Here is a 23,526-nt window from a genome sequence, read left to right on the forward strand (position 1 = left end):
GCCTCCACCAGGAGCGCGGAAGAAGCCCTGGCAGCGGCCCAGCAGGCCTGGCAGTCCCGAGCGGCCGAGCTCCGATCGGCTCATCACCAGCATCGGGAGGAGCTGAGCCGAACCAAGAGAGACTGCGAGAGGGAGATCCGCCGACTGGTAGGACTGATCAGATGCGCGGTGCGTGGCTATGTTCCCAATTTCGTTGTATACCTGCAGTGCAATGACACCTAAGGCATTCTATTCTATTCTATTTCACAAGAAGAAAATGTCCGGTTGCTCGCTTCGCTTTTGTCACAGCAAAGGTGTTCTAGTCGATTCAAGAAAAAAATTGGCCGGTTGCTCTCTTTGTTTTTGTCACAATTCTGGCAAATGAGTTTGCCCGCCTGCCTGAGCGCTCCCCGTTTGTACATCCAGACGGATGAGATCAAGCTGAAAGACAGAGCGGTTAGTGTTTTGGATGAAGCCCTGGGGCCGGCCACGTCCACCGCCTTCAGCTGCAGACTCAGGCTGCCGAGCAGCAGATCGCTGCCCTGAGGGATTCCCAAAGGGCGGGCCTAAACTACCCTGGAAGTGGGGTCAACGCCGCTACTAGCAATCCTCTTTATTGCGTAAGCCACCTCATCACACACTTGCAGTACGCATGACTTAGTTCGTTGCTGGAGGAAGGTAGCACAAAAACAGTTTTGAACTTTGAACGAGTGCTTGTGTGTGTGTGTTGCGGGGCGTTTTCAGTCTCAGGAGGATCGGGACACGCGACGGTTTCATCTGAAAATCGCTGAGCTCAGCGCAGTCATCAGGAAACTGGAGGATCGAAACGCCCTGCTTTCTGAAGAGCGCAATGAACTGGTAATTTATTGACGGCACGCTTGAAGGTTTGCGCTACGTTTGATGCGCGCCATCCAGCGAGGCACCCATTGCGCTTGCTTATTAGTTGAGCGGCGCGGCGAGTCGGTTGCCTGGTAGATGTCTTTTATTGGGAGCCAAAGCCACGATTCCGTTCAAACCGATGCAAAAGGAATGGATACGTTCTGGCCCGCGTGTTGTGCGTCTTTCACATCCCGCACTTCATGCTTGCAGCTAAAGCGACTGAGAGAAACAGAAAGCCAGTTTCTGCCACTCCTGTACAAAAACAAACGCCTGAGCAGGAAGAATGAAGAACTCTCGCTGGTGCTGTGTCGCCTTGAAAACAAAGTGCGCTTTGTCACCCAGGAGAACGAGGAGATGGCAAGCTTGGTAAGTCGACGCGGACAACGGCGGCGTGCCAACAGAGTCCACTGCATTTGTGTTCCACAGAGAAGGCCTAGTTCGCTCAATGACCTGGACCGCGGTTGCGGCCAGCAGGACGGTGAAATGGAGTTCCTTCAAGTTGTGGAGCAGCGGCACATCATCGACGACTTGTCCAAGGTCTTCAGGCAGGCGACTCGGTGCACGTACGGCAGCGCCGCGCTCGCTCGCTGTCGCCAGGAAACCTTTTCCGTCCAAAGCTTGGCCGGCGGCCGCCATCCAAAAAATTGGCCCCTTAAATTCCGACCTTTCAAGCAGGAGCATTGTGCGCACGCGTTTGAACACGCTTTAGACTTGTTTTGCCGTTTTCAGCAGCTCAAAGCTCCCGTTTTGTCAGCGCCTTTGCCACTCGCTGTGCGCTGAAAACGACGGACTTGCCCGGCTGCTCAGCCCGTCAACCATGAGCCGCGAGCGCGACGTCATTGTCCGTAGGCAGCTAGTGGCAAAATGCACCCTGTTAGAGTTGCGCTCGCTCCAACTTATTTTGCAAGAACCACACGGGAGACAAGTAAGTTCTTTTGGACACCTGCAGGTGGAGAGTCCATCCGTTGTACGAATGAAGTCTGACTCTCGGCTCCTGCACGAGCATTTTAATTAAGAGAAACAGGGTGGGTGTAAGAGTGGATTGAATAGAGGAAGCCCTTGACCTCTAGTCAAAACATAGCAAGGGGTGTTTTACAACTTTGTGTAGGAAGGGATAAGCGATAGGGATAAATAGGGGATAAATAATATTATTTATTACAGGTCGCAGTCAAAGTCAAAGCAACACAATGATACGATAAAGATAATCTGGAAAACCCTGACACACCCTGTAGTTGTCACTTTTGGAAAAGACGAGCGTCCCTCCAATCATCGCCGGTGACGTGTTTTTCAGGCTCTGGAGACAGGAGCTCATGTCAGAAATGTCATTGTGAGTCGCGTTTGTTTCTGCGCCGGAGCCGTTCGTTCCCTTTGCATCCAAAGAATCTCAAAGGCGGATTATTTGTGTCGACAGGAGAGAGATTTGCTGCTACGATACCGACGTCGAGAATCTCTGAGGAGGAACAAAGCGTGAGGTCCTGCAAGGTGAGTCTGTTTGTTTGCGGCTGCTTGGTGTTGCGCAAGATGAAATGGCCTTTTTCTCGCTATCGTTCCTCTCGTCGATTCATCGTGAGGTGTCGCTTCAGTTTGTTCAGAGAGATGTTTGCTTCCGCGCCCGCAGGTCATCGAAACATTTTACGGCTACGACGAAGACGTGTTGGTGGACTCGGACGGATCGTCCTTGTCTTTTCACACCGACAGAACCCCCGACACGGAACCCGAAGAGGTAGCCCGCCATTTCTGCCAGCGTATTGGCACCAAACATTCCTCTTCAGCCTGGAATCGGACTCGTCTTTGCGTCGCGGGTGCTTTGTCGCCGGTCTGACTGATTCTGGTACTAGTGCTGTGTTGCATTGGTGTGTGCATGAAGAGGCGGAGCTTCGCTACCGCCAGCTGACGCAAGAATATCAAGCGCTGCAACGAGCCTACGCTCTGCTAGCCCAGACCAGCGAAGGGGACTACGACGCCGAGAAGGAGATCAAGGTGGCGCCCCTTCCCGCAACCCCCGGCCGGGTCGCAGCCTCCCCGTTCTCACCCAGCCTCGGGTGTTCTCTGGTCTGAAAGGAGGAGGAGGAGCCTCCCTCCTCCTCCTTTCAGACCAGAGAAAAGCTGATGGTAGAAATGGGTCACTATCAAAGCAGAGTAGCAGATCTGGAGTCAGCGCTGAAGCAACAAGGACAGGTAAGCTCATCAATGAGCACACCTTTTTCTCAGACAAAATAGCTACATTCTTCAGTCACTCATCCGTCTGGCATTACTGGACCAACCCCCCCCCCCCCCCACCCCCCCCCGAACGTGGCTGGGAAAATGCGGAGAAAAGCAAATGTCATTTTCCAGTCAACCAAAGAATTTGTGGATGAAAATGACACAACATTCCAAAGCTGTCCACGCGTTTGTCTCTTCTAGAATGTCAAGTGGGTGGAGGAGAAGCAGCTGCTGCGTCAGAGCAATCAGCAGTTGGCGGAAAAGGTGACGGAAAGAAAGGCGCTGGGCGGAGTCGCTTGGCGTCACACCTGTCGGGAAGCCCCGCAGATGAGGTCTGACTGTCTTTTCAGGTCAGGCGGATGGAGGCGGAAGAAGCGCGTCTGAAAGAGCACATCCAGGATATCCGAGACCAAAACGAACTGCTTGAGTTCCGCATCCTGGAGCTGGAGGTGGGAAGACTCGCACAAGCGTGTTGAGGCCAGAGATGTGACGGACGGACGGACGGACGGACGGATGCATGCCTCTGCCTTTCAGGAGAGGGAGTGGCGCTCCCCCGTCTTGAAGTGTCTGCAAGTCCGTTTCCCAGACGGCCTCAGCCCTTTGCAGATCTACTGCGAGGCCGAGGGCGTGAGCGTACGTAAGCCGTCCCTCGCAACCCTAACCTTAACCCGAGGTCCCAGAACACCTTACATTGCTCCTTGCGCCTTTCCCCCGGACATCGTCATCAGTGATCTGATGAAGAAGCTGGACATCCTGGGCTATAACGCCGTAAGTGTATGTCGAACTCCTTATGTTCGCACTCCACGAGACTCGGCGGCTCAAATGTGACTTTTGGAAGGCTTTGCGCTGAAAGAAGCTTGTTGACGCTGTGCCTTTGGGCTCTTGCAGAATCTCACCAACGAGGAGCAGGTGGTCGTGATTCACGCCAGGACCCTTCTCACCCTAGCCGAGAAGGTAACGCGCACGTCCACGCACGCTCTCGCATTCTGCTTATGTGACAGCAGCCTTTCCTCAGTGGTTAGAATACATCAAAGTGACCAAGTCAGCACTTCAACAGAAGATGTTGGACATTGAAAGTGAGAAGGTAGACAGACACGCGACATCAGCCAAGGGGAACTCCGGCAATGTGCCCCAACAATTCTGACCTTGAGCTGTGCTAGGATATGTTCTGCAAGCAGAAGGGCTACCTGGATGAAGAGTTGGACTTCAGGAAGTGTTCCATGGACCAGGCTCATAAGGTAAGCCGCCCTCAAATCTCCCGCCGGACCACTGATGGACGAGGATTGCGGCCCAGAGGATCCTGGAGCTGGAGGCCATGTTGTACGAGGCGCTACCGCAGCGGGACTGCCCCGCCACGGACGGCGAAAAAGCCAGCCACGCTGGCGTGAATGACGTGCTGACGGCGGATCAGAGAGAAGAGCTTAGGAGCGCCGTGGACCAATGGAAGCGAGCCCTGATGTGCGAGTTGAGGGAGCGCGACGCTTGCATCCTCCAAGAGAGAATGGATCTGCTGCACAGCGCGCAACAGGTAAGGGCCCAAAGCCAGCCCGGCACTTACTTGCACGCTTACTGGCTTTTGAATGCCACTTTCCATTTGTCCGTCCTAGAGGAACAAAGAGCTGAAAGAATTCATCGAAGCTCAGAAGAGACAAATCAAACAATTGGAGGAGAAGTTTCTGTTTCTCTTTCTATTCTTCTCCTTGGCCTTCATTCTGTGGCCCTAACACCAGCTGGTGAGTGAGCTCCAGCGGCACCGCACTCGACACCTCCGATACACTGCCAGCCGGTCTCAGACGTTGGCAGACGCTCCGATGCCAACGTATACCCCCCGCCACGGTGACAGAGGCACCGCGTCACACCGGCGCTCATCCAATCAGAAGGCAGGAAAAGCAAATTCACATGCAGGGCACTTTTGAACCAGAAGAGAGCGCCACAAAAAACGGTTGTTGCCCCAAACGCGCACTAAAAAGGGTCAGAATAACAAGAGTCCCACTGGCCAGCCGGGGCCACCCGTCCAGCTGTTTCTTCAGGGGGGAAAAAATTTGGAGTCACCGGTGAGTACATTTTGCATTTAGCTCTGATTTTCTGCTTCTGTCTTCAAGTGTGTGGCATCCTGCGATCAAAGATTCAGCCAACCCCAAAGCGGTTGACCTCAACGTCCCACCACCATGCCTACCAGAGCAGGTGACGTGATGCTTTGGACATCCTTCCGTCTCAGATGCCCAAAAGTACTCTTTGCCACATCTGCGGCAATACGGTGTCTTTTCAAAGGTGCAAATAAATCCAGCGTGGGCGGAACACGCACGTCTTCGGTTTTTCCCGCTTTGTTTGTGTGACAGCTGTTGTGAAAATTTTATACAAATAAAGTTGTATAGTACAGGTTTGGCCAAGCCGCAACTCCCGAACCGCATGCGGCTCTTTTATGTTCATATCAACATTTGTGTGTGTGTGTGTGTGTGTGGGGGGGGGGGTTGTGCGTGTTGGCTTCACTTGAGTTCAATTTGGTATTTTGGTCAAAAGCGCATGTGGTGAAATTCCACAAAGTAGGATGGGCAAACACATTTCTTTAAACTATGAGTGTCAATTGGGCTCTCGAAATGGCAGGGAAAAGATGCACAGCAAAACGAAAATACGTAGATGAACACAGGACGTTTTAATCAGAGTGGGAAAGTTTCTATTTTTTGTTGAACGTGATGGCAAACCATTCTGCCTGATATGTCAGACCTCAGCGCATTTCAAAGATTCAAATCTTCAGCGCCATGCACTTCAGCTCACTCCATGCTAACATTGATCAGGCGTCGAACCCGCATCATCATGCTTAAGAGGTGGCCATGCTAACCAGTGCGCCATTATGTCAACGCATAATAACTAAGTCTACTGGTCAAAACAGCGGTTACTATATGACGTCGCTACGTCGTGGTCACGTGACGCAGACAAGACGTCAATGGACGTGGGCAGAGTTAACTTGTTTAAAAGGGAGTAGGCAGAAGAAATATTTAATTTATTTAAATCTATTTTGAGTGCACACCATTATGCCAATGCATAACAACTGTAAATCTACTAAACAAAACAGCGGTTGCTATATGACATCTGTCACGTCGTGGTCACGTGACATACGTGACGTCGATGGGCGTAACTTTCGCCGGAATTCAAATCCGCGGGGAGAGTTAACTTGTTTAAAAGAGAGTGGGCAGAAGAATTATTTAATTTATTTAAATCTATTTGGTGTGTGCGCCATTATGTCAATGCATAACAACTGTAAGTCTACTAAACAAAACAGCGGTTGCTATATGACGTCTGCCACGTCGTGGTCACGTGACGCGGACGTGACGTCGACGCCTACTTTACATCCCACCGATCACAGGACCCCTCGGCTGCATAACCGTGCACCCTTCCCAACCAATCGGATTTGCTATACGCGAAAACGACGCCAATGGAAAGAGCTTCCGCCCAAATTTAAATCCGTGGGCGTGGCTCGCAGCAGGAAGTAGGAAAATGGCGGCGATGTTGACAAAGACACGGCGGATGGTAACATACGACTAACAAGAGAAATATTTTTATTTTCTGCTTGCAACTGGACCGTCCAGAGCGTACACGGTAAGTACAACTCATCGTTTTTAAAAAGAAGTACTTTTGTTGCCCTGAAAAGCGAGTGAGCGTGGCGTTTGTGGGGGACGTCGAATTTCGACGATTCTTTCTGGTCAACGGTTGTAAATGATTGTGTTGATTAAAAAAGAAAACTTGATGTAACTCTACTTTTAACTGCCGTTTCAGATAGATTTGGAATTGCATCACATCCAATTTTGCCTAGAGCGTACACGGTAAGTAACACTCGTTGTGTTTAAGGAGATTTACGTTTGTAATAGCAGAAGTGTAGCCGCGTTGCGTTGTACGTGTGAATGTTGGTCCGGGCGAAATGTTAATGTTTAATTTCATTCCTTTAGGTTCCACGGTGTTTGTTGGCTGCAAGTTTTCCACTGCAAGAAGAGGCTCATATCATTGACCAGGAGCGAGCTACAATGGTGAGTAGCCATAACATTTATGTTAAACACTTCCTATTTCATGTCTAACAGTACTTGATTTAACAAATAACCATAAATAAATACAGTGTGGGCACTGAAGTTAACATATGTGATTATACTGCCTAATCTGTCACCGAGTAGATTGTTGCAAAGTAATATAAGATCCAAAGTTGTAATTCAGAATAGTTTTCAAAAGAAGGCCATTAGAATTATATACAAGTCTGATTACCCTGAACAAGCTATTAATTAAATCACAAATTCTTCAATTCAAAGATTTGGTAGATTATCAGACAAATAATGTCTAACAGTAATTGATTTAACACATCACGATAAGTAGATTGAGTGTGGGCACTCTCAAGTTAACATATGTGATTATACTGCCTAATCTGTTACAGAGTATGTTGTTGCCAAGTAATGTAGAATAGATCCAAAGTAGTAATCCAGAATAGTTTTGAAGAGGCCATTAGAATGATAAACAAATCTGATTACCTTGAACATGATAACAAGCTAAGTGTTTAATATGTCCTATGAAGTCAAAATTGGGCACCATCATGTGGTGAAATTTGGAATTGCATCACATCCAATTTTGCCTGGGAACAAACAGATTAAATAAATCTTAGTTTTGAATAAGCCACTCCTTCTCAAACAAGTAAACTCTGCCCATTTCGCGCAGTAGATGTTCTGTTAATATCTAGTATTTATACAAAGTCATAATTTAAATTGCTTTCAACCTTCATTCATCGGTTCAACCAACATTACTCGCTCTTATTACCAACTTGTATTGATTTAACTAAGCGTTTAATACTTCCTATCAGGTCTCAAGGCAAGATTTGGCAAAATACAATTTCAGCAAATCCAATTTTGCCAGGGAACAAAAATAGATTAAATAAACTAAATAAGTCTTCTTCCCATTAAATAAATCAGAAAAGTCTGTCTTGTAACCAGTCCTCTTCAAACAAGTAAAGTCTGCCCATTTTGTGCCGTAGATTTTGTGTCTATGCCTAGTATTTAAACAAAATCATAATTTAAACGACTTCTTTCCTTCATTCACTTTGGAAATTTGGAATTGCAGCAAATCGAATTTTGGCAGGGAACAAAAATAGATCAATTAAACTAAATAAGTCTTCTTCCCATTAAATAAATTAAAAAAGTCTGTCTTGTAACCAGTCCTTTTCAAACAAGTAAAGTCTGCCCGTTTTGTGCCGTCGATTTTGTGTTAATGCCTAGTATTTATACAAAATCATAATTTAAAGGACTTCATTCCTTCATTCACTTTGGAAATTTGGAATTGCAGCACATCAAATTTTGCCTGGGAAGAAAAGTAGATTAAATAAATTTAATAAGTCTTACTACTTCCCATTAAATAAATTAAATACGTCTTACTTGTTCCCACTCCTTTTCAAAACAGTAGTTTAAAACGAGGGCCCTTCACTCAATCTTTAACCTCAACCCCGCACGTTGTGTTGTATCTGTGAATGTTGGTTGTGGCCAAATGATAGTTTTCTTTCATTCGTTTAGGTTCCAAGAAAACTTGATGTAACTCTACTTTTAACTGCCGTTTCAGATAAGCGGGTATTACGTCGCAGTCATGTGCCGCGGATATGACGTAATTGCCCGAACCTCCGATTCAAATCTGTTGGCGCGATGGCCGTGAGCCACTGAGCAGCGACGATTATCAACAGAAATATCTTTATTTTCTGCTTGCAACTGGACCGTCTAGAGCGTACACGGTAAGTAACACTCATTGTGTTTAAGGAGATTTACGTTTGTAATAGCAGAAGTGTAGCCGCGTTGCGTTGTACGTGTGAAAATTGGTCGAGGCGAAATGTTAATGTTTAATTTCATTCCTTTAGGTTCCACGGTGTTTGTTGGCTGCAAGTTTTCCACTGCAAGAAGAGGCTCGTATCATTGACCAGGAGCGAGCTACAATGGTGAGTAGCCATAACATTTATGTTAAACACTTCCTATTTCATGTCTAACAGTACTTGATTTAACAAATAACCATAAATAAATACAGTGTGGGCACTGAAGTTAACATATGTGATTATACTGCCTAATCTGTCACGGAGTAGATTGTTGCAAAGTAATATAAGATCCAAAGTTGTAATTCAGAATAGCTTTCAAAAGAAGGCCATTAGAATCACAAATTCTTCAATTCAAAGATTTGGTAGATTATCAGACAAATAATGTCTAACAGTAATTGATTTAACACATCACGATAAGTAGATTGAGTGTGGGCACTCTCAAGTTAACATATGTGATTATACTGCCTAATCTGTTACAGAGTATGTTGTTGCCAAGTAATGTAGAATAGATCCAAAGTAGTAATCCAGAATAGTTTTGAAGAGGCCATTAGAATGATAAACAAATCTGATTACCTTGAACATAATAACAAGCTAAGTGTTTAATATGTCCTATGAAGTCAAAATTGGGCACCATCATGTGGTGAAATTTGGAATTGCATCACATCCAATTTTGCCTGGGAACAAACAGATTAAATAAATCTTAGTTTTGAATAAGCCACTCCTTCTCAAACAAGTAAACTCTGCCCATTTCGCGCAGTAGATGTTCTGTTAATATCTAGTATTTATACAAAGTCATAATTTAAATTGCTTTCAACCTTTATTCATCGGTTCAACTAACATTACTCGCTCTTATTACCAACTTGTATTGATTTAACTAAGCGTTTAATACTTCCTATCAGGTCTCAAGGCAAGATTTGGCAAAATACAATTTCAGCAAATCCAATTTTGCCAGGGAACAAAAATAGATTAAATAAACTAAATAAGTCTTCTTCCCATTAAATAAATCAGAAAAGTCTGTCTTGTAACCAGTCCTCTTCAAACAAGTAAAGTCTGCCCATTTTGTGCCGTAGATTTTGTGTCTATGCCTAGTATTTAAACAAAATCATAATTTAAACGACTTCTTTCCTTCATTCACTTTGGAAATTTGGAATTGCAGCAAATCGAATTTTGGCAGGGAACAAAAATAGATCAATTAAACTAAATAAGTCTTCTTCCCATTAAATAAATTAAAAAAGTCTGTCTTGTAACCAGTCCTTTTCAAACAAGTAAAGTCTGCCCATTTTGTGCCGTCGATTTTGTGTTAATGCCTAGTATTTATACAAAATCATAATTTAAAGGACTTCATTCCTTCATTCACTTTGGAAATTTGGAATTGCAGCACATCAAATTTTGCCTGGGAAGAAAAGTAGATTAAATAAATTTAATAAGTCTTACTACTTCCCATTAAATAAATTAAATACGTCTTACTTGTTCCCACTACTTTTCAAAACAGTAGTTTAAAACGAGGGCCCTTCACTCAATCTTTAACCTCAACCCCGCACGTTGTGTTGTATCTGTGAATGTTGGTTGTGGCCAAATGATAGTTTTCTTTCATTCGTTTAGGTTCCAAGAAAACTTGATGTAACTCTACTTTTAACTGCCGTTTCAGATAAGCGGGTATTACGTCGCAGTCATGTGCCGCGGATATGACGTAATTGCCCGAACCTCCGATTCAAATCTGTTGGCGCGATGGCCGTGAGCCACTGAGCAGCGACGATTATCAACAGAAATATCTTTATTTTCTGCTTGCAACTGGACCGTCTAGAGCGTACACGGTAAGTAACACTCATTGTGTTTAAGGAGATTTACGTTTGTAATAGCAGAAGTGTAGCCGCGTTGCGTTGTACGTGTGAAAATTGGTCGAGGCGAAATGTTAATGTTTAATTTCATTCCTTTAGGTTCCACGGTGTTTGTTGGCTGCAAGTTTTCCACTGCAAGAAGAGGCTCGTATCATTGACCAGGAGCGAGCTACAATGGTGAGTAGCCATAACATTTATGTTAAACACTTCCTATTTCATGTCTAACAGTACTTGATTTAACAAATAACCATAAATAAATACAGTGTGGGCACTGAAGTTAACATATGTGATTATACTGCCTAATCTGTCACGGAGTAGATTGTTGCAAAGTAATATAAGATCCAAAGTTGTAATTCAGAATAGCTTTCAAAAGAAGGCCATTAGAATCACAAATTCTTCAATTCAAAGATTTGGTAGATTATCAGACAAATAATGTCTAACAGTAATTGATTTAACACATCACGATAAGTAGATTGAGTGTGGGCACTCTCAAGTTAACATATGTGATTATACTGCCTAATCTGTCACGGAGTAGATTGTTGCAAAGTAATATAAGATCCAAAGTTGTAATTCAGAATAGTTTTCAAAAGAAGGCCATTAGAATTATATACAAGTCTGATTACCCTTAACATAACAACAAGCTATTAATTAAATCACAAATTCTTCAATTCAAAGATTTGGTAGATTATCAGACAAATAATGTCTAACAGTAATTGATTTAACACATCACGATAAGTAGATTGAGTGTGGGCACTCTCAAGTTAACAGATATGATTATACTGCCTAATCTGTTACAGAGTATGTTGTTGCCAAGTAATGTAGAATAGATCCAAAGTAGTAATCCAGAATAGTTTTGAAGAGGCCATTAGAATAATAAACAAATCTGATTACCTTGAACATAATAACAAGCTAAGTGTTTAATATGTCCTATGAAGTCAAAATTGGGCACCATCATGTGGTGAAGTTTGGAATTGCATCACATCCAATTTTGCCTGGGAACAAACAGATTAAATAAATCTTAGTTTTGAATAAGCCACTCCTTCTCAAACAAGTAAACTCTGCCCATTTCGCGCAGTAGATGTTCTGTTAATATCTAGTATTTATACAAAGTCATAATTTAAATTGCTTTCAACCTTCATTCATCGGTTCAACCAACATTACTCGCTCTTATTACCAACTTGTATTGATTTAACTAAGCGTTTAATACTTCCTATCAGGTCTCAAGGCAAGATTTGGCAAAATACAATTTCAGCAAATCCAATTTTGCCAGGGAACAAAAATAGATTAAATAAACTAAATAAGTCTTCTTCCCATTAAATAAATCAGAAAAGTCTGTCTTGTAACCAGTCCTCTTCAAACAAGTAAAGTCTGCCCATTTTGTGCCGTAGATTTTGTGTCTATGCCTAGTATTTAAACAAAATCATAATTTAAACGACTTCTTTCCTTCATTCACTTTGGAAATTTGGAATTGCAGCAAATCGAATTTTGGCAGGGAACAAAAATAGATCAATTAAACTAAATAAGTCTTCTTCCCATTAAATAAATTAAAAAAGTCTGTCTTGTAACCAGTCCTTTTCAAACAAGTAAAGTCTGCCCATTATGTGCCGTCGATTTTGTGTTAATGCCTAGTATTTATACAAAATCATAATTTAAAGGACTTCATTCCTTCATTCACTTTGGAAATTTGGAATTGCAGCACATCAAATTTTGCCTGGGAAGAAAAGTAGATTAAATAAATTTAATAAGTCTTACTACTTCCCATTAAATAAATTAAATACGTCTTACTTGTTCCCACTCCTTTTCAAAACAGTAGTTTAAAACGAGGGCCCTTCACTCAATCTTTAACCTCAACCCCGCACGTTGTGTTGTATCTGTGAATGTTGGTTGTGGCCAAATGATAGTTTTCTTTCATTCGTTTAGGTTCCAAGAAAACTTGATGTAACTCTACTTTTAACTGCCGTTTCAGATAAGCGGGTATTACGTCGCAGTCATGTGCCGCGGATATGACGTAATTGCCCGAACCTCCGATTCAAATCTGTTGGCGCGATGGCCGTGAGCCACTGAGCAGCGACGATTATCAACAGAAATATCTTTATTTTCTGCTTGCAACTGGACCGTCTAGAGCGTACACGGTAAGTAACACTCATTGTGTTTAAGGAGATTTACGTTTGTAATAGCAGAAGTGTAGCCGCGTTGCGTTGTACGTGTGAAAATTGGTCGAGGCGAAATGTTAATGTTTAATTTCATTCCTTTAGGTTCCACGGTGTTTGTTGGCTGCAAGTTTTCCACTGCAAGAAGAGGCTCGTATCATTGACCAGGAGCGAGCTACAATGGTGAGTAGCCATAACATTTATGTTAAACACTTCCTATTTCATGTCTAACAGTACTTGATTTAACAAATAACCATAAATAAATACAGTGTGGGCACTGAAGTTAACATATGTGATTATACTGCCTAATCTGTCACGGAGTAGATTGTTGCAAAGTAATATAAGATCCAAAGTTGTAATTCAGAATAGCTTTCAAAAGAAGGCCATTAGAATCACAAATTCTTCAATTCAAAGATTTGGTAGATTATCAGACAAATAATGTCTAACAGTAATTGATTTAACACATCACGATAAGTAGATTGAGTGTGGGCACTCTCAAGTTAACATATGTGATTATACTGCCTAATCTGTTACAGAGTATGTTGTTGCCAAGTAATGTAGAATAGATCCAAAGTAGTAATCCAGAATAGTTTTGAAGAGGCCATTAGAATGATAAACAAATCTGATTACCTTGAACATAATAACAAGCTAAGTGTTTAATATGTCCTATGAAGTCAAAATTGGGCACCATCATGTGGTGAAATTTGGAATTGCATCACATCCAATTTTGCCTGGGAACAAACAGATTAAATAAATCTTAGTTTTGAATAAGCCACTCCTTCTCAAACAAGTAAACTCTGCCCATTTCGCGCAGTAGATGTTCTGTTAATATCTAGTATTTATACAAAGTCATAATTTAAATTGCTTTCAACCTTTATTCATCGGTTCAACTAACATTACTCGCTCTTATTACCAACTTGTATTGATTTAACTAAGCGTTTAATACTTCCTATCAGGTCTCAAGGCAAGATTTGGCAAAATACAATTTCAGCAAATCCAATTTTGCCAGGGAACAAAAATAGATTAAATAAACTAAATAAGTCTTCTTCCCATTAAATAAATCAGAAAAGTCTGTCTTGTAACCAGTCCTCTTCAAACAAGTAAAGTCTGCCCATTTTGTGCCGTAGATTTTGTGTCTATGCCTAGTATTTAAACAAAATCATAATTTAAACGACTTCTTTCCTTCATTCACTTTGGAAATTTGGAATTGCAGCAAATCGAATTTTGGCAGGGAACAAAAATAGATCAATTAAACTAAATAAGTCTTCTTCCCATTAAATAAATTAAAAAAGTCTGTCTTGTAACCAGTCCTTTTCAAACAAGTAAAGTCTGCCCATTTTGTGCCGTCGATTTTGTGTTAATGCCTAGTATTTATACAAAATCATAATTTAAAGGACTTCATTCCTTCATTCACTTTGGAAATTTGGAATTGCAGCACATCAAATTTTGCCTGGGAAGAAAAGTAGATTAAATAAATTTAATAAGTCTTACTACTTCCCATTAAATAAATTAAATACGTCTTACTTGTTCCCACTACTTTTCAAAACAGTAGTTTAAAACGAGGGCCCTTCACTCAATCTTTAACCTCAACCCCGCACGTTGTGTTGTATCTGTGAATGTTGGTTGTGGCCAAATGATAGTTTTCTTTCATTCGTTTAGGTTCCAAGAAAACTTGATGTAACTCTACTTTTAACTGCCGTTTCAGATAAGCGGGTATTACGTCGCAGTCATGTGCCGCGGATATGACGTAATTGCCCGAACCTCCGATTCAAATCTGTTGGCGCGATGGCCGTGAGCCACTGAGCAGCGACGATTATCAACAGAAATATCTTTATTTTCTGCTTGCAACTGGACCGTCTAGAGCGTACACGGTAAGTAACACTCATTGTGTTTAAGGAGATTTACGTTTGTAATAGCAGAAGTGTAGCCGCGTTGCGTTGTACGTGTGAAAATTGGTCGAGGCGAAATGTTAATGTTTAATTTCATTCCTTTAGGTTCCACGGTGTTTGTTGGCTGCAAGTTTTCCACTGCAAGAAGAGGCTCGTATCATTGACCAGGAGCGAGCTACAATGGTGAGTAGCCATAACATTTATGTTAAACACTTCCTATTTCATGTCTAACAGTACTTGATTTAACAAATAACCATAAATAAATACAGTGTGGGCACTGAAGTTAACATATGTGATTATACTGCCTAATCTGTCACGGAGTAGATTGTTGCAAAGTAATATAAGATCCAAAGTTGTAATTCAGAATAGCTTTCAAAAGAAGGCCATTAGAATCACAAATTCTTCAATTCAAAGATTTGGTAGATTATCAGACAAATAATGTCTAACAGTAATTGATTTAACACATCACGATAAGTAGATTGAGTGTGGGCACTCTCAAGTTAACATATGTGATTATACTGCCTAATCTGTCACGGAGTAGATTGTTGCAAAGTAATATAAGATCCAAAGTTGTAATTCAGAATAGTTTTCAAAAGAAGGCCATTAGAATTATATACAAGTCTGATTACCCTTAACATAACAACAAGCTATTAATTAAATCACAAATTCTTCAATTCAAAGATTTGGTAGATTATCAGACAAATAATGTCTAACAGTAATTGATTTAACACATCACGATAAGTAGATTGAGTGTGGGCACTCTCAAGTTAACAGATATGATTATACTGCCTAATCTGTTACAGAGTATGTTGTTGCCAAGTAATGTAGAATAGATCCAAAGTAGTAATCCAGAATAGTTTTGAAGAGGCCATTAGAATAATAAACAAATCTGATTACCTTGAACATAATAACAAGCTAAGTGTTTAATATGTCCTATGAAGTCAAAATTGGGCACCATCATGTGGTGAAGTTTGGAATTGCATCACATCCAATTTTGCCTGGGAACAAACAGATTAAATAAATCTTAGTTTTGAATAAACCACTCCTTCTCAAACAAGTAAACTCTGCCCATTTCGCGCAGTAGATGTTCTGTTAATATCTAGTATTTATACAAAGTCATAATTTAAATTGCTTTCAACCTTCATTCATCGGTTCAACCAACATTACTCGCTCTTATTACCAACTTGTATTGATTTAACTAAGCGTTTAATACTTCCTATCAGGTCTCAAGGCAAGATTTGGCAAAATACAATTTCAGCAAATCCAATTTTGCCAGGGAACAAAAATAGATTAAATAAACTAAATAAGTCTTCTTCCCATTAAATAAATCAGAAAAGTCTGTCTTGTAACCAGTCCTCTTCAAACAAGTAAAGTCTGCCCATTTTGTGCCGTAGATTTTGTGTCTATGCCTAGTATTTAAACAAAATCATAATTTAAACGACTTCTTTCCTTCATTCACTTTGGAAATTTGGAATTGCAGCAAATCGAATTTTGCCAGGGAACAAAAATAGATCAATTAAACTAAATAAGTCTTCTTCCCATTAAATAAATTAAAAAAGTCTGTCTTGTAACCAGTCCTTTTCAAACAAGTAAAGTCTGCCCATTTTGTGCCGTCGATTTTGTGTTAATGCCTAGTATTTATACAAAATCATAATTTAAAGGACTTCATTCCTTCATTCACTTTGGAAATTTGGAATTGCAGCACATCAAATTTTGCCTGGGAAGAAAAGTAGATTAAATAAATTTAATAAGTCTTACTACTTCCCATTAAATAAATTAAATACGTCTTACTTGTTCCCACTCCTTTTCAAAAAAGTAGTTTAAAACGAGGTCCCTTCACTCAACCTTTAACCCTATTTATTCACCTTCTAGGCTAAGTGTTAAAGGCTAAGTGTTAAAGGCTAAGTGTTAAAGGCTAAGTGTTAAAGGCTAAGTGTTAAAGGCTAAGTGTTAGAGGCTAAGTGCCAGAGGCTAGGCGCCAGAGGCGAGTTTTTGTGGGCTGAAGTTTTAGTGGGGTTAGTGTGAATACAATCCAAAAGAATACAACAGAATACAATACAATAGAATATAATACATAGATTAAATTATATAGCTCTTACTACTTCCCATTAAATAAATTAAATACGTCTTACTTGTTCCCAATCCTTTTCAAAAAAGTAGTTTAAAACGAGGGCCCTTCACTCAACCTTTAACCTCAACCCCGCACGTCACATTGTGTTGTATCTGTGAATGTTGGTTGTGGCCAAATGATAGTTTTCTTTTATTCGTTTAGGTTCCACGGTGTTTGTTGGCTATGTTTTCCACTGTCAGAAGGATGAAAATACAAAGTACAACGCTTGGACGTGGGCGAAGGCGTCACCGGTGAGTCCTTCCTTCCTATTTATTTACCTTCTAGATGCTAGAGGCTAAGTGTTAGAGGCTAAGTGTTAGAGGCTAAGTGTTAAACACAATACGAACAACACAACGATACTGCACTGAACAACACGATACCGCACTGAGAAACACGATACCGCACTGAACAACACGATACCGCACTGAACAACACCATGCCGCACTGAACACCATGCCACACTGAACAACACCATCCCGCACTGAACAACACCATGCCGCACTAAACAACACCATGCCGCACTGAACAACACCATGCCTCACTGAACGACACCATGCCGCACTGAAAGACACCATGCCGCACTGAACGACACCATGCCGCACTGAAAGACACCATCCCGCACTGAACACCATGCCGCACTGAACAACACCATCCTGCACTGAACAACACCATCCCGCACTGAACAACACCATGCCGCACTGAACAACATTATGCCGCACTGAACATTATGCCGCACTGAACAACACCATGCCGCACTGAACAACACCATGCCGCACTGAACAACATTATGCCGCACTGAACAACACCATGCCGCACTGAACAACACCATGCCGCACTGAACAACACCATGCCGCACTGAACAACACCATGCCGCACTGAACAACATTATGCCGCACTGAACAACACCATGCCGCACTGAACAACACCATCCTGCACTGAACAACACCATTCCGCATTGAACACCATGCCGCACTGAACAACACCATCCCGCACTGAACAACACCATCCCGCACTGAACAACACCATGCCGCACTGAACAACATTATGCCGCACTGAACAACATTATGCCGCACTGAACAACACCATGCCGCACTGAACAACACCATGCCGCACTGAACAACACCATGCCGCACTGAACAACATTATAACGCACTGAACAACACCATCCCGCACTGAACAACACCATGCCGCACTAAACAACATTATGCCGCACTGAACAACATTATGCCGAAATGAACAACACCATGCCGCACTGAACAACACCATGCCGCACTGAACAACACCATGCCGCACTGAACAACACCATGCCGCATTGAACAACACCATGCCGCACTGAACAACACCATGCCGCACTGAACAACACCATGCCGCACTGAACAACACCATGCCGCACTGAACAACACCATGCCGCACTGAACAACACCATTCCGCACTGACCAACACCATGCCGCACTGAACAACATTATGCTGCACTGAACAACACCATCCTGCACTGAACAACACCATCCCGCACTGAACAACACCATGCCGCATTGAACAACACCATCCTGCACTGAACAACACCATCCTGCACTGAACAACACCATGCCGCACTGAACAACACCATGCCGCACTGAACAACACCATGCCGCACTGAACAACACCATGCCGCACTGAACAACATTATGCCGCACTGAACAACATTATGTCGCACTGAACAACACCATGCCGCACTGAACAACACCATGCCGCACTGAACAACATTATGCCGCACTGAAAAACACCATGCCGCACTGAACAACACCATCCCGCACTGAACAACACCATCCCGCATTGAACACCATCCTGCACTGAACAACACCATGCTGCACTGAACAACATTATGCTGCACTGAACAACACGATCCTGCATTGAACAACACCATGCCGCACTGAACAACACCATCCTGCACTGAACAACACCATCCCGCACTGAACAACACCATCCCGCATTGAACAACACCATCCTGCACTGAACAACACCATGCCGCACTGAACAACACCATCCTGCACTGAACAACACCATCCCGCACTGAACAACACCATGCCGCATTGAACAACACCATCCTGCACTGAACAACACCATCCTGCACTGAACAACACCATGCCGCACTGAACAACACCATGCCGCACTGAACAACACCATGCCGCACTGAACAACACCATGCCGCACTGAACAACATTATGCCGCACTGAACAACATTATGTCGCACTGAACAACACCATGCCGCACTGAACAACACCATGCCGCACTGAACAACATTATGCCGCACTGAAAAACACCATGCCGCACTGAACAACACCATCCCGCACTGAACAACACCATGCCGCATTGAACAACACCATGCCGCACTGAACAACACCATGCTGCACTGAACAACATTATGCTGCACTGAACAACACGATCCTGCATTGAACAACACCATGCCGCACTGAACAACACCATCCTGCACTGAACAACACCATCCCGCACTGAACAACACCACCCCGCACTGAACAACACGATCCCGCATTGAACAACACCATCCCGCACTGAACAACACCATGCCGCACTGAACAACACCATTCCGCACTGAACAACACCATGCCGCACTGAACAACACCATGCCGCACTGAACAACACCATGCCGCACTGAACAACACCATGCCGCACTGAACAACATTATGCCGCACTGAACAACACCATGCCGCACTGAACAACACCATCCCGCACTGAACAACACCATGCCGCATTGAACAACACCATGCCGCACTGAACAACACCATCCTGCACTGAACAACACCATGCCGCACTGAACAACACCATGCCGCACTGAACAACACCATGCCGCACTGAACAACACCATGCCGCACTGAACAACATTATGCCGCACTGAACAACACCATGCCGCACTGAACAACATTATGTCGCACTGAACAACACCATGCCGCAATGAACAACACCATCCCGCACTGAACAACACCATGCCGCATTGAACAACACCATGCCGCACTGAACAACACCATCCCGCACTGAACAACACCACCCCGCACTGAACAACACGATCCCGCATTGAACAACACCATCCCGGACTGAACAACACCATGCCGCACTGAACAACACCATTCCGCACTGGACAACACCATGCCGCACTGAACAACACCATGCCGCACTGAACAACACCATGCCGCACTGAACAACACCATGCCGCACTGAACAACATTATGCCGCACTGAACAACACCATGCCGCACTGAACAACACCATCCCGCACTGAACAACACCATGCCGCATTGAACAACACCATGCCGCACTGAACAACACCATCCTGCACTGAACAACACCATCCCGCACTGAACAACACCATGCCGCATTGAACAACACCATGCCGCACTGAACAACACCATCCTGCACTGAACAACACCATCCCGCACTGAACAACACCATGCCGCACTGAACAACATTATGGCGCACTGAACAACATTATGCCGCACTGAACAACACCATGCCGCACTGAACAACACCATGCCGCACTGAACAACACCATGCCGCACTGAACAACACCATGCCGCACTGAACAACACGACGTCGCACTGAACAACACGACGCCGCACAGAACAACACGACGCCGCACAGAATAACACAATACCGCACAGAACAACACAATACCGCACAAACAGTTTTAGATAATATTACGTCGCAGTCATGTGACGCGGACATGACGTCAATAGGCGGAACTCACGGCAAAATTATAATCCGTGGGCGTGGCTTGCAACAGCAAGTAGGAAAGCGGCAATTATGGCAAACAAGACACAGCGGTTAGTAACACGATGACTAACAAGGCAAATATTTTTGTTTTCAGCTTGCAACTTGACCGTCTAGAGCGTACAAGGTAATTACAACTGTTTTTTTTTTAGCCCTGAAAAGCGAGGGAGTGTGGCGTTTGGGAGGAATGTCGAACTCGGCGTCTGCTTCCAGCCACAGACGCCAAATTTCGACGATTATTTCGACTGGTCAACGGTTGTAAATTATTGCGTTGACTAAAAACTTTATTTAACTCTACTCTTAACTTTGCCGTTTCAGATATGCGGGTATTACACCGCGGAAATGACGTCAATAGGCTGAACTCTCGCCAAAATTCAAATCTGTGGGCGCAATGGCCTTGAGCGAGACACCGGATACAAACACGACGATTATCAACAGAAATATCTTTATTTTCTGCTTGCAAGTGGACCGTCTAGAGCGTACACGGTAAGTACAACTCATTGTGTTTAAAAAGATTTACGTTTGTGTAGTTTGCGTTGCGTTGTATCTGTGAATGTTGGTTGAGGCTAAATGTTAATGTTTAATTTCATTCCTTTAGGTTCCACGGTGTTTGTTGGCTGTATGTTTTCCACTGCAAGAAGAGGCTCATTGACCAGCAGGAGCTACAATGGTGAGTACCCCTTTCGTCTTCCATTTATGTTAAACACTTCCTATTTCATGTCTAACAGTACTCGATTTAACAAATAACCATAAATAAATACAGTGTGGACAGTCACGTTAACATATGTGATTATCCTGCCTAATATGTTTATCACAAATATGTCACTAATCACTAATATGTTTATTTGTTTATCACAACACCTTTGGACCTTCAGCAATCGATTATTTCCCTTCATCTACATAGAGACAGAACGATGGTGTCTTAAACATCTCATTTCACCAAATAACTTCACGCAGGTGGATAACGGCCGTCTCGGTCACGCTATGTTGCGTGATGCAGTTTTGAAGAACCAAATGCATTTATTCAATGAATAAGTCAAGCTAGTTCTATGTTTATGATGTTGTAAGTTACGGTACCGATTGAAGTTGAGTTCGAAGCCAGTGGAAAACAGCGCTGCGTTTGTGCTCTCCAGGTACAAATGTTGTGATCTCTGACTGACGACCGGGCGAGACTCGAGTAAGAGATGTCCAAACGAGCTCCGGCAGGGCGGGCCAAGGCGGAGCGAACGGACGCCCTTCAGGCCGCCAATGACGAGCTGAGAACCAAACTGATGGACGTCCAGTTAGAACTTCAGCAGGAGAAGAACAAGGTGAAAACCTCAACAGACAGACACTGCCTGCCTCCCTGCCTGCCTCCCTGCCTGCCTCCCTGCCTGCCTCCCTCCCTCCCAGTTTTCCCGATGTAGATTAGACATGCGTGTGCCATGACTGTGTCAGCCTACATCAACAAATGCACCGAGGACGTCAGCACCACTAAGAATATCATCACCCGGGGCAACCAACGACCCTGGATGACTGAGGAGGTACGTCAAACGCTACGAGCGCGGAACTCTGCCTTCAAGTCTGGCGACAAGGAGACACTGAGGACAGCGAGAGCCAACTTGAACCGTGCCATCAGGATAGCGAAGCGAGACCGCAGTCGAAAATTTCAGGATCGTTTCCACGACGTCAAAAACATCAGGAGTATGTGGCAAGGCATACGGGCGATTACAGACTACAACTCACCCTCCCCCCCCCCCCGGTGGGTGTAGTTGATGTTGACTTTCTAAATGGTCTAAATAACTTCTTTGGGAGGTTCGAGGCACTAAACGGCACTCCAGCAGTTAAAACTGTCCCCCATCAGGAAGAGGAGGTACTCTGCCTTGACTCCGCCGATGTGTTGAAGACCCTGAGGAGAGTCAACCCCTGTAAGGCCCCTGGCCCCGACAACATTCCTGGGCGTGTGTTCAGGGAATGTGCAAGTCATCTGGCTGGGGTCATCACAGACATTTTTAACACCTCGCTGGGCCAAGCCACAGTGCCGGCGTGCTTTAAGACTGCCTCCATCATTCCGGTGCCGAAGAAACCTCAAATCACCTCATTTAATGATTACCGGCCTGTTGCACTGACTCCGGTTATGATGAAGTGCTTCGAAAGGCTGCTTAAAGGTCACATCGTTTCCAGACTCCCCCTATTATTTGACCCGTTCCAGTTTGCCGACCGGCAAAACCGCTCCACTCAGGACGCCATCTCCTCCGTTCTTCACCTGAGCCTGGCTCACCTGGAGGAGAAGAACACCCATGTGCGGAGGCTGTTCCTGGACTTCAGCTCAGCGTTTAACACCATCATCCCACAGCATCTGGTAGGAAAATTGGAACACCTGGGCTTCAACACCCCCCTTCGCAACTGGCTGCTAGACTTCCTCACCAACAGACCTCAGTCAGTCCGGGTCGGACAGAACACCTCTGATGTCATCACCCTCAGCACAGGCTCCCTTCAGGGCTGCGTCCTGAGCCCCCTGCTGTGCACCCTGATGACACACGACTGCGTCCTCAGGTTCACCACCAATCACATCGTGAAGTCAGCAGACGACACAACGGTGGTGGGGCTCATCAGAGACAACAACGACCTGGACTACAGAGAGGAGGTGGAGCAGCTGGTGGGCTGGTGCAGAGAAAACAGCCTGATCCTGAATGAGGAGAAGATGAAGGAGATCATCGTCGACTTCAGGAAGAAACAGCCTCACCACGCTCCACTGATCATCAACAGCTCAGCTGTGGAGGTGGTCAGCACCACCAAATTCCTGGGGGTCCACATCACAGAAGACCTCACCTGGACTATGAACACTACGGCACTGGTCAAGAGGGCACAGAAGCGCTTGTACTTCCTGCGGAGGATGAGGAGAGCCCACC

At 44.0% G+C, this 23,526-nt stretch overlaps 1 protein-coding gene and 2 long non-coding RNA genes across 3 annotated transcripts; all 3 read left to right on the forward strand.

Annotated features, from left to right (window-relative positions):
* Positions 1–469: 469 nt before the first annotated feature.
* LOC148378038 (uncharacterized) lies at positions 470–1,147 on the forward strand. The gene is made up of 3 exons (XR_015856227.1): positions 470–599; positions 724–837; positions 1,069–1,147. It is a non-coding gene; the product is annotated as an uncharacterized LOC148378038 (long non-coding RNA).
* A 1,775-nt stretch (positions 1,148–2,922) lies between these two features.
* LOC148378039 (janus kinase and microtubule-interacting protein 3-like) lies at positions 2,923–4,592 on the forward strand. The gene is made up of 9 exons (XM_088368037.1): positions 2,923–3,036; positions 3,262–3,324; positions 3,411–3,509; positions 3,595–3,828; positions 3,949–4,014; positions 4,076–4,144; positions 4,221–4,298; positions 4,355–4,518; positions 4,589–4,592. The coding sequence occupies exons 1-9, from the start codon at positions 2,968–2,970 to the stop codon at positions 4,590–4,592; spliced, it is 846 nt and encodes a 281-aa protein (XP_088224163.1). The 5' UTR covers positions 2,923–2,967.
* A 12,337-nt stretch (positions 4,593–16,929) lies between these two features.
* On the forward strand, positions 16,930–22,533 carry LOC148378040 (uncharacterized). Its single transcript, XR_015856230.1, has 5 exons — positions 16,930–17,125; positions 20,733–20,762; positions 20,954–21,121; positions 21,234–21,305; positions 21,769–22,533. It is a non-coding gene; the product is annotated as an uncharacterized LOC148378040 (long non-coding RNA).
* The last annotated feature ends 993 nt before the right edge of the window (positions 22,534–23,526 follow it).

The sequence above is a fragment of the Syngnathus floridae genome, unplaced genomic scaffold (genome assembly GCF_059516105.1).
Source record: "Syngnathus floridae isolate MCC-2025c unplaced genomic scaffold, RoL_Sflo_1.0 HiC_scaffold_67, whole genome shotgun sequence".
In the NCBI taxonomy this organism is placed as follows: domain Eukaryota; kingdom Metazoa; phylum Chordata; class Actinopteri; order Syngnathiformes; family Syngnathidae; genus Syngnathus; species Syngnathus floridae.

Bases quoted from the DNA above. Each gene is read 5' to 3' on its own strand.
- LOC148378039 (XM_088368037.1), top strand. From the start codon at position 2,968: ATGGTAGAAATGGGTCACTATCAAAGCAGAGTAGCAGATCTGGAGTCA. The intron at 3,037-3,261 runs GTAAGCTCATCA...TGTCTCTTCTAG, and splicing joins CGCTGAAGCAACAAGGACAG to AATGTCAAGTGGGTGGAGGA. The intron at 4,015-4,075 runs GTAACGCGCACG...GCCTTTCCTCAG, and splicing joins TTCTCACCCTAGCCGAGAAG to TGGTTAGAATACATCAAAGT.